The 11,825-nt window shown below is 40.8% G+C and overlaps 1 protein-coding gene and 1 long non-coding RNA gene across 5 annotated transcripts; one reads left to right on the top strand and one right to left on the bottom strand.

Moving 5' to 3' along the window:
- Positions 1–266: 266 nt before the first annotated feature.
- On the top strand, positions 267–11,015 carry LOC136486454 (uncharacterized). 4 transcript variants are annotated; one of them, XR_010766810.1, is made up of 2 exons: positions 267–349; positions 2,596–2,732. XR_010766810.1 is itself a non-coding variant. In XM_066483344.1 (2 exons), exon 2 carries the CDS (start codon positions 9,270–9,272, stop codon positions 10,824–10,826), a length of 1,557 nt encoding a protein of 518 aa, XP_066339441.1. In that variant the 5' UTR covers positions 270–349; positions 9,248–9,269; the 3' UTR covers positions 10,827–11,015. The 4 variants fall into 4 exon arrangements, 2 of the variants coding, with proteins under 2 accessions (XP_066339441.1, XP_066339442.1); XM_066483344.1 differs by lacking the exon at positions 2,596–2,732 and adding an exon at positions 9,248–11,015 and having other exon boundaries at positions 270–349; XR_010766811.1 differs by lacking the exon at positions 2,596–2,732 and adding an exon at positions 2,814–2,949 and having other exon boundaries at positions 280–349.
- Positions 3,293–5,106, bottom strand: LOC136486455 (uncharacterized). Its single transcript, XR_010766812.1, has 4 exons — positions 3,926–5,106; positions 3,688–3,809; positions 3,550–3,610; positions 3,293–3,432 (listed from the first exon to the last, which is right to left on the bottom strand). It is a non-coding gene; the product is annotated as an uncharacterized lncRNA (long non-coding RNA).
- Positions 11,016–11,825: the final 810 nt, after the last annotated feature.

The following is an 11,825-nucleotide window of genomic DNA, read 5'->3' on the forward strand; positions in this document are numbered from 1 at the left end:
TCTTTCATGAGATTCTCGGATCCGGATCATTCACTGCCGGGATTTGCCGGGAAACTCGTTGCGGATAGCTCCGGTCACCGGTGCTCAGGTGCAAAAGGCAGAGCTCATTAGTGATGGGCAGAAAATGGCACGTCAACGCCTGCCTCTCTGCGTGCCTGTGGGGGCACAAGCGGCCAATGGCCGGGCGCCCTGCCGACACGGACAGGCAAAGCCCGAGCGTTATATATTAGCACTCGTCCATCACGGGCGACATCGCTGCTCTCTGCGTGTTCCTATTAGCTGAGAGAGAGTGAGAGTGTTCTCCCATCTTCTCTCCGCCTTTGGTCCCGGCACTTCCGAGAATCAGAAGGTAATCTCTGTTCTGGAATGCAATTTATTTTAGGAATTCTAAGACATATTATGTGATAAACTAGATAACATATGTATCCTTACTAGCTACCATACTTAGGTTAGTGATAAAAATTAGTGGTAGATATACATGTGAGTAGTGCTTATCTAAACTAAGTTGGAGTTAGTTCACATAGAATCCTCTAGTAATATAATCCTCTCTTCTTGGATTGTTTGGTGGTTAGCAAGTGGCTTCCAAATTACAGCTCACTTTAACTTTGTTTCAAGTTATAGAACTTTAATTTTAACGAATACTCCATCCATCTCAAATTATGTTATTCCAACTTTCTTGGAGAATCGAAGCATCTCAAGTTTGACTAAATTTATATTATATAATAATAACATTTATGATACCAAATAATAAGTATTATTAAATTTTTCATTAATTATATTTCCATAGTATACATATTTGATGTCATAAATCTTTGCAATTTTCTTTAAAATTTTGGTCAAACTTGATATGCTTTGACTTTCCAAGAAAGTTGGAATGACTTATAATTTGAAACTTATGGAGTAGAAAAGTATAAAGTAACATATTTATAGCATTGAATTGGTTTTATTAAATTCACCATAAGGCGTGTTTTAATTTTTTTTATAATGCTTTCATTTGAACCTGTTGATTTTAATATTTTTTTTCTAAAAAACTTGATCAAAGTTTTTGAAAAAATGTCTTAAAATGAAGCTAGAGTGAACCAAATTTGGATGGAAGAGAGTAGAACGCAGTTAGGGTAAGTATGGCGTGAGTATGCGGTTCTGTAGATGACCTAATGCATTGATACATAATTTCCAAATGACTTCAGAGCAACCTTTAGAATATGATACGCTGGTTTAGTGGTAGTCTCATAGTCCTAAACTAGTGTACTGTGGAGTGGAGTGACCTTAGAGAGGGATGAGTATATATTACATAAAGTAGATATCAAAGCATCTCTAGAAGACCGAGAGAAACTATCCCCTTTTTCTATATTGGGATTGTGCCCGTGTATTGCTACGGGACAGCTAAACTTTTGTAGTAAAAACACATGTATCGCACGATAAGATAACAATACTGTGAAATTAAATATCGACGTTAAAGTGATATTTAATCCAAAAAGTAAAGTTCGTAAAATTAACACAGTCACGAAGAGCGTGGCGTCGATAGACCTTTCCTTGATGCGGCTAATTAAGATAATATTTTATATCGCTAAAAACATATATATTTCTTTCGTGCACCAATAAATCAACGAATAAGATCTGCCACATTTCCATATCATCACGTACATAGGTTCGAATATATATATATATATATATATATATATATATATATATATATATATATATATATATATATATATATATATATATATATATATATATATATATATGTATGTATGTATGTATGTATGTATGTATGTTGCCACGTCAGATTACTCGAAGAAACTTAGAATAGAATTTCAATCAGTCAACACAACGAATATTCAGGTAGGTGGGGTATGGTGTTGCAGACATATACAGGTTATAAGCAACAGTATTTGCAGTAAAAAGGATCTTAATCGGTGGCACTACAATACGTCGTCCGGTGCAGTCAACACAAAAAGGAAGCAGGCACACCGACGTACATGCAGTGACGTGTAGTCCTCCGGTGGCACTACAATGCGTCGTCCCCTCCTTGTGGAGGGACGCGGCTCCGCTGGTTGTCGTCGTCCGTGTGTTGCTGCTAGTAGATAGCCCGTGCTAACGCTACGACGGTATTTTAGGGATGCATAAGAAAACAACGAAGGGGAATCCATATATAGGGCCCACCCCTCCTCGTCCGGCGCGTTTAGGATGTCAAGGATCTATGATTTGCCGGAGATTGCCGCAGAGTGGATCGACACCCACCCAAAATAATATCGTTATTATTAATTTATAATCCTTTGAAACAATACAAAGTTAAATACCAAAAAACTAATTCACAGCTATACATACTAATCTCCGTGGTTTATATAAAACAAACAAGTATCCAAGGGCTCTATCATTTGGAGGAACTATATCAAAAGAATCGGACTTATTGATTGTTGAGTAGTGTGCCCGTGCTAACGCTATGATAAAACTAAAGGGCTCTATCATTTTCATCTCGCCTGTGGCTTGCTGGCGCCAGGAAGGAGAGGGCGAGGTCGCGGCGGAGCTCGCGCCCACCTTCAAAAAAACATATAAACAAACTTCCCAGGAAAACTGACACACCTCTTGTAGATGTTTGCAAGAAGTCGGAGATCCACAGAGTACCTGTTTCTTCGTTACCATCCAAGCTATGACTTGCACTATGATTTTCATCTGGCGCATAGCTCTCTTCACTTACAAAGACAAATGGTTGTAAAACGACTGTCCAATTGTTCTCGGCAAACCACCAAGAAAAACAAACACCTTTAGGTATGTCTCTTGATCAGTGATCTTTTTTGCCATTGACTCAGATATGGTGACCAAAAAATCTTCGTAATCTTCATCAGATATAGATGATGCCTGTAAACACAAGGTAAAGAAATGCGCATCAAGTAAAAGCAGCCATGGACACCAAGCCATAATACCTCAAGCAAGGAGCAGACGTGTACATCACCTTCACTTTATCCATGAATCCATGAATGAGAGTGATTCCTGTAAAGAATGGTGGTCATCATGGGAGGGATCACCTGCTTCGATGAGGTGACTGAAGCCTTATATATAGGACGTGAGTTTGGCCTACAAATACCTGAGATGGGATTTCTTCGCATCTTTGTACTGTGATTTCACCTTCAGGATTTGAACTGCAACAGAAGAGAAGAACATATGTAACCAGGAACAAAAAGGATGGTTCGTAGAGTGCAGATATACTATTATACTATATGTCTATACCCTTGGTCAGCAATGTCCCGTGCCTGCCTAGACGAGCTCCTTGTAAGCATTGTCGCCCAGTTTGGCCTTAGCAAACATGAGGAACCCCACAGCCTCCTGAGTCCTGACCATGCATCTACAGCGCCCTCTTGAGCCGATCTTCATCACCGGCTTCCTCCATCGTCCGCAGGCAACGTACCGCCGCAGCAAATACGCAAACACCTACACTGCACGAAAATCCTGATTAGTGCAACATCAAGGAACACTACACCCTATACCACAGATCCAATCCTGTATTCCAGTACGATCGATCGAACTTCAATGGGAGTGAGGTCGAACCAGGTAAGAGAAAGGAGCATGTCCATCTCATTCGTAAGTAATAACTACAAAGGGTCCATCCCTGCAATGGAATTTAACCAGAAATCTGCTTAGCTTTCCTATTTTAGTGAAGGATTAGCAACATCAATTTGTTTCTACCGTGAGAATTGAGATCCAAACAACTGCAGGTAGCCTCACTTTTTCTCCCAGGAATAGCTTATAGCTCTCATACCTATCTTCTGAAATTTGTGGTTCCCCTTAATATGACTATATGAGTCAACCTGTTTGCAAAGGTAATAGACAGAACAGGCAAAGTACAGAATCTGAACTGAAACTACTTATATTTGTAAAAAAAATAAGTATGAGTGATAAAGTATAATATGTTTAGTCTGCTTACTTGGCTGAGTTATCAAATGAGCATGCAATTCCCGCAGGATCCATAATGACATATACATTGTCACCTCTGGAAAAAAAAAACTCCACCTCTGAAAATAAAGGAAATATATGTAGGGGTCAGAGTATACTTATAATGTGACAGAATATCTTTAGTATTTCCCTCAGTCTTCCAATAGTAAGATTGGTGCAAAATGCATCCCATGTGCACAACCCAAACCACTTTAGCATGTATGGCATCTGCAAGTTGAAAGTTCAGAACTCGAAACAGAAAGCAACACAAATCCAAGTAACATCCCACAACCTCATTTTTTTTCCTGTGAGAAAATGTCTGCAAGTGCCTCTCAAGTTTCAACAGCTCTGCAGCAAGTTGATCTGCAAGAGCTTAAACAACATATCTGCATTTTCTTTCATTTAAATGGCAATAGCACATGATTTAAATGGAAGCCCATTGTTCGTTGATGCAACATGAAGATTTGGATGAATAATCCGATGCCATTGGCCCACGAGATGCACATGAAGATCGACACCACCAGGCCCTGCCCTTCTCCGACTCCATGCCGTGGTGATATGTGCCTGTCTTCTTTGCCGGTCAATGCACCGTGAGCAGCAGCACCACCACTCGCCAGTGATGCTATCATCTTGTCATCGCTGGTGAAGAGGTCGCCCCCCGATCCAGGTCTAATCCGTGAGTTTGTGCATGGACCATGGTGGCGGGAGCTACACTCTCCAAGCCAGCACATGCAAGTGCAGCCATGTAGATGGGCAGCACCGTGTGCCATTGCATCAGCCCACACTTATTACAACACAAAAATGCCTTAAATGGATGTGCAAGATACGTGCCTAAGAAGAGGCATCAGTCCACACTTTTACAACACAAAGTATCTTGCACATTCAAGAGTTTCGCATTAAAATCAATACGGATTGGAAAATAAAATTAAAGGCCATCCATTTGAGGCAAAGAAATGCAATGCCCTCAACTCTAGTAGATGACCTGTATGAATCATAGTCTCCGTTGAATCTCAGTGTGCTACAACTGAGCCTAAAACCATAGCTATGTGTTACCTGGAATAAGTCATGCAAAAAGGGTTTTGGGGTCTGTTTATTAAAAACCAAATTGTTTTGAGCCATATTGACCAACAAATGGTTGGTGGCCCAAACAAAATCCCACCTTGTTTTGACCAATTATTGAGTAAATCTTCAAAATTAGCAAGTGAAACAATTCACTTTAGGACAACAAGAAAAATTGTCAAAAGCGGGATAGTCCCTAGTTTTGTTGTTTGGTGTAGGGACGTTCTCTCTTGTTCTTTGAGTATTAGTTTTTAGTTAAGCTGTTTGGGTTTGTAAGGGTTTCTTCAACCCTGGTTCTACTTCTTCTTAATGCAATGATACACAACTCGCTTGCGTGTTTGACAAAAATGTCAAAATATTATAAGTGTTCTGAAACATATAAAGAACTGCCTAAACCCTAAAAAGCATCATGCATCTAAAATTCCTTAAGAGCCTGGTCTTCCTTTTTCATAGAGCTACAAAACGCCAAACACCTATTAGTCGTAGTGGAGGAGGACTAATGGAGAGAGGCAAGCAATTAGGATTGGATAAGGGATTAGGGTTTTGGATAGTAAAAATTAAAGGTATGTTGTGTTTCAGATAGCCATGGCCCTCCATGTTTCTCGGGTGGGGACATATTGCCAGCTATGTTTTGAAACTAGAGGTAAAATTGTCTTTGAAACTAAGTCTACAGCTTGTAAAGACCTCTTAATTTTTTTGTCATAAGACTTGGTAAGTCGAGCTTTGTCCATCTAGATTTACCTCAACAAGTAACACGGCCTCTTAACCATAAAAAGCTCAAAAAGGAGTAACTTTAATAGCATTCCTATGAACACACGCACGCAAACCCTACCCCTACTATGAGCGTATCCAAAAGAGTACTATGGCACATCTCGAAGATTGAAGAAGTCACCACAGACGCCTCGCTATCGATGGGAACGTCGTTTACCACTGAAAGCACAATGCCGTTAAATCCTAAAATAAATCTAAGAAAATATGAGCACACGTGCCAAGTCGAGAACTTAACCCGGGTGAACAGGTTCCACCACAAAGAACCTAACCAACTGACTCAGTTCGCAACTTTAGTAGCATGATGACCAGATGTGTCATGAGACAACAAAGCTTTAACAAAACCTCACCCGGAGTGGTCTAATTTTGGAGATGGAGTCTCATTGCGTCAATGATTGCAGTTGTCATGCCGATGGATTATCGCAGTTCCCACATCGATGATTGTAGTGGTCACCACGTCAGTGATCATTGTCATGACTAGCATCATGGCAGGCCTTCCCAACCTCATGCCATGACTAGTTCCTTGCCTCAGTGGTGTCTCGCGCATCATAGCCCCTGAGTCAACTACGAACTAACCCAACCAGGAGAAGAGGCTTTGGTGCCACCACCACTGCTGTCTTTGAGTGCTGGGGGTTGTGGCACCAACTTCCACTAGCTACATGATTGTCACGTGGTGAGTGCACTGAGCTCTATTTACACAGAGGGGTGTGATGATTCCTCATGGATCTGGCACTTGGCGTGCCAACTCCATGGTGCTGGGAATTTTGGAATTGACGGACAATGGCTTCGCTCAAAAAAGGATGAACTCACTTCAAGGTGAACAGGGTTGTCTTCGACGATGTTGAGATTATGAGCAAGCATTGAATCTACAATGAGGTTCTGGCTAGAGTGGGGCAACACATCTATACCACCGACAATGTGGTCGAGTAGTTGATTGTGGACATTGTGTTGTGGCATTTGCCATGGAAGGCATTGAGGCACTCGACACGTTCGTGCTCCTAATCAATCGTAGTATGTTGTCATTCAATCCTCTCTTGAACATCTTGGATCTTTATGGCACGCCTTACATCATGGAGCCACTCCTCCTGTTCTTTTGGGGTCCATTGTCCTATGACTGGTGTTCAGCGATCTGCGCCATGAAGACTTCCCATAAAGGGGAGTATCTTCCTATGCTCTTGTCCTTATCTGAGTCGAACTCGAGGAGGGGTAATAGGGTATCCTTTACCATGCCAACCAGTTGGGACCTATATTCAACCTAAATGGAAGTCCGAGAAAGGGACATGGCGATATCTCTACAGACTAGCAAGGAGTCAAATCGCAGAGGTGAAGCATGCTGAGCTTGTCAGCTATAAAGTCCAAACTGATGACACAAAAGTCATAATCTTTGGGGTAGGTGCTTCACTGAGTTAGCGACAAAATCGAGAGTGAGGATACCAGCGAAGCTAGTGAGGAAACCCATCTAGACCCCTCTGTTACCGTTTTTGTCATTGGACAATGATTATGGGGGATGTGAGAGTACAAAACTATATGGAAACACATGAGACGCAGAGTTTAGACATGTTTGGGTCATTGTGAGGAGGTAACACCTTATGTCCTACGTTTGTTGATTGTAATGCTGCTTGTGTGCCATATGCAAAGGCTAAGGGAATAGATAATGATCATGATTAGGGCTCTCTACCCGCCTTATATATATAGTCCGGGGGATTAGGACTACATAGATCCTATACTGATTGGTTAACATATTAGATTCTTAGTCAGGTACAATTGAATCTCAATAGACCAGGGTACATGCATATCTATATGCCTTGTAGTACAAATCGATGAAGACTACCCGGATGGATGTCGAACCCATCCAACAAGTTGGTTACGTCCCCCACGATGATATCAGCAAGACATGTAGAGTCTTCTATTTCAATTCTTATTGTTACAACGACTTTACGAGTGACATTGTTGTTATTCACATTGTAGCCTGAATATGAAATCAATGACAAGGAACTCGAGGATTTCTTTAAACAATACAAATAAGTTGTTGGGAAGAAAATACAAAGGCTCCTTTTGCTAACTATCAGTATATAGGCCCAGTTTAGGTTGTTCAGGCAGTATACTTTGAGAGTAGCCCTAGGCGTGGATATTATCATGCAGCTCTGCCACTGGTTATCACCAAAAGTAAAGGTATACTATGTCTTGGATCCACTACCACCAGAACCAAATTTCCTTGGTGGCCAAAAACCGCCAAGAAAATAGTTATTGGCGGTCAACCATCAAGCATGAACTGCCAAGGAAATATGTCAACCACCAAGAAAATATGTCAAAAAAAGTTCAAAAATCTAAAAACCCTGTGGCTACTAAGTTTCAAACTCAGTAGCTCAACCTTCGCATAGTTACTTCTCTACCACTACACCTCGACATCATTAGTGTTTGAGTAGCTAATGCACTGCTTTTGTATTTAGTCTAGTGAATTTTGTAATGAATATTTGACACCCTAAACGAATTCAAATGAAAAAAAAAACAGAAAAGTTTTAGATCTTTTCGAGTACTACAATTTCGGTTTAGGTCATTTCTTCATTCGAGATCATTAGAAAAATTCATAAAAAATATTCATTTTTAAAAAAAAATTGTTTTACTAGGCGGTTTGCAATAGCACTCAAGGAAATGGTGTTTTCCTTGGCGATTCACAACAACACTCAAGAAAAGTTGCATATTTCCTTGGAGGCGAGTGGAACCGCCAAGGGTACACGTTTCCTTGCGGTTGGATTTTGACACTCAAGAAAATCCTGGACCCCCCAAAGAATTTCCACTTTGGTGTAGTGATCGATTAGATATCCTCAACCGTCCATGTCCCTTTAAATTTATTATTTATAGAATCAGGATCTTACCACTGCAAGTAAAATAGAAGTACATTACGTGTAAAACTCCAACTTCTACTTGGACTCGCCAAACCAGATGCTCTAGTTTGTAAATCTAGATGTGAAACTAGGTTCTTGGAAATTTTGGGTGCTAACTAATTAATACCAATATTGTGTTTCTATGTTTTTGGGGGTTATGTATGACCTGTAAGCTCTTAGAGCGATATATGAACCTGTAGATAAGCTCTTTGTTCAAAAAAAATGAATTATTACTACATATTGCTATTTTCATGTTCATCAACTTTGATTTCCCTCTCAGATCATTCTATAGTTACCAGAAAGTTCAAAGTTTAATTGCTCTAATACAGATTGTTACCCGTGAATCAACAAAAACTTCAGGCACTTAGTATAGGTGATGGCAACTACATTGCGACGCAGCTTATTTTGGATAGTATTCTATTCAGCGCTGTAGTTTCTTCATCTATTTTGTTATAATAAAATCAGCCCTTAGGCAGCCTATCTTTTGAATCTAAAAATAAATATATAGCACGAGAGTAGTTTATTAATCTTTCATTTTCCCAAGCAAAAAATATAATACCTCCTTTGCCTCATGCAAGATTAAAAACTTCCTACCTGTTCAGATTTATGGGTTATTGAGACGCTATGGCAGATATTGTCGGTTCTGCTGTCATTGGGGAAACTGTGAGTTCAATCATATCAAGTCTTGGCAGAAAGGTAGAAGAGAAGGTTGACATAAGTGAAACCATCGAAAGACTAGAGATAGCACAGATCAAGATGGAAGTTGCCCTTGACATGTCCAATAAATGGCAGATTTCCATCATGCCACTACTAAGGTGGCGGCGCAAGCTGAAGCGTGCTGCTCAGGAGTGTGACAATACACTGCGCCAGTGCAAGCAGCGCGCCATTGAAGAGGAAGATATCAAACAGCAGGCAAGCCAGTCCTCTTTTCCCAACCGTATCGTTCATGCTACCAAGTCGTTCGTCTCATCTTTCATTCACTTCGGCAAAGATGAGTCCACAGATTTCTCCGCAAACACCCGAAGATTCGAGAGGTTTGCAGATGGCGCAACTGATTTTTTAAAGTTTGTTGAATTTGGTGGAACCCCAAGGCAGTACATGTTTTTCAATTCTCTTATTGGCCATCTCCTTACAGGGAAGGCTATGAGGTATCAAGTGCTGGAAGGTAGCAGGTTCTCATATTTTGGCATACGACCGATGAACTTTGCAGAGCGTGGAGTAGAGGCATTGATAGGTTTTATTAGCATAGACTTCAGGGATCCTTTGAAAGGTTTAAACCTCAGCTTCATGATACGCCTTTCTGATAGTACTGACATAATTGGTGTCATGATCAAATGTATGCAGTCAATTACTCCTCATTTCAAGTTTGCAGCTGAACATGCCAACAGAGAACTCATTAGGCTGCCCACCCAGGATTTTGTCATTGTGCCACATTATTCTCCATACGTCCAGAGTGAGTACTGGGACAATATCCACAATACTATGACTCAATGGTGTCGTCCAAACCCGCTGTGCTGCAATGAGCATGATTTGACACCCTGTTCTAGCACAAGCAACACAACTAGATCATCATCATTGTCATCAACACTGCTGTCTAACATATTTCAAGAGGAGGTTATCATGGTGCTTTTGCAATGTCATATCTTTCGACCTGATCAACACAGAAACAGGCAGAATTCAGGTGCATCTACTGATCTTAGGGGAGAAAGTTCTCTGAATCCTCCATATATGCATCCTCTAAAGCTAGGAGTTCTATTCTTACCCCATGACTCGCCAAAGGATATAGAGCCTGCAGTAGAGAGCTATGCTCTAGAGGTTGTTGATGAAAAGGAACCTGAAATAATACACTGGAATGCATGCCTTAAAGATCTAGATGAGAAGTTACTTCCAAAGGCTGCAGACTATCTGTATCAAAATGCTGAATCCAAAATGTATCAAATTTGCTTGAAGACCAGACATGGCACTGCACACCTTTGTGTGGAGAAGACGAGCACCGAAATGCAAAGGTCTCGTCGGAGTAAAACTAGAGGAGCTCACAACAGAAGGGTGCATATTCGGGATAAAAGGTCTGAGCAATGGAAGAAGCTAGCCGGAGACCTGCTAAAGCTATGGGTTGTGCGTGCATCACACAAGCTGGAAGGTTCCATCAGGTCTTGGGCTGCTATAGAAAGTGTGCCTTAGATGTACTCTGGTATACCAAAATCGACTATACCATCAACCCATGCTATGGGCTCTGGCTCCATTTGCGGCCTATATATCGCCTGATGTCATGAATCTTGATTTTTTACTTTTAGTTTTCTATCTTATTTGTTTCTTGCTTTCTGCCAAACTTTTATCCTCAAGATATGTTAAAAGTGTCGTGCTTATTATACCATAGATTAAATTCTCATTTTGTTTGTTATTAACAATAAGGACTTTAAGTCGTAGGCTGCACTCTTATATTGCTACAATGGTGCAAAACTTTCGTTTAACAGATTAAGTCCACACAACAGGGCTCAAGATCAATGGCACAGTTTGAGGTGAGATCTAGGAGAGACCAAAGGTGCTAAACTCAAGAGACACTACTACACAAAATATTTATATAGAAGCGGCTAGAAACCGTTTGTAGAGGCGGCTTTGTTAGGAACAAGCAGCCGACTAGAGGGGGACGAATAGTTAATTCTAATTTTAATTATGGGCTAGCCAAAAACAAATGTTGATTAAACTCTTCGTCTAGCCTTGACTACACCTCTCTATTTATATTTTTACAAGCACCTTACAAATGGTCCTAAACAAGTTATGTCTAATGTACCAAGCTAGTGGGAGCTCACCTAATCAAGTCTAGTTAGTAAGGTCACATAACCCTACGCAACTAGTTCAGCAAGCATGAGAGAGCTCCTACACATACTAGTGAGAATAAGCATAAAGCAAGCAACATTGGGACTATACTAGCACTACTCAACTAGTTAGCTACACAAGCACAACTCGAGAGCTATAACTACTTAGCTACACATGCTAAGGTAATCTACTTTATCTACACAAGCTAACTAGCACGAGAGCACACTACGACAAGTAGGTATTTGTAGGGACGGCTCATGTGCATTTGTAGCCGCGGTTTTGCCAGCCGTCCCTAAGGAAACGTGGCTACAAATGCCCGGTTTATAGGGGCGGTTGGTCAGCCGCCCCTACAAATCAATTTTT

This window comes from Miscanthus floridulus, chromosome 10 (genome assembly GCF_019320115.1).
Source record: "Miscanthus floridulus cultivar M001 chromosome 10, ASM1932011v1, whole genome shotgun sequence".
Lineage (NCBI taxonomy): Eukaryota > Viridiplantae > Streptophyta > Magnoliopsida > Poales > Poaceae > Miscanthus > Miscanthus floridulus.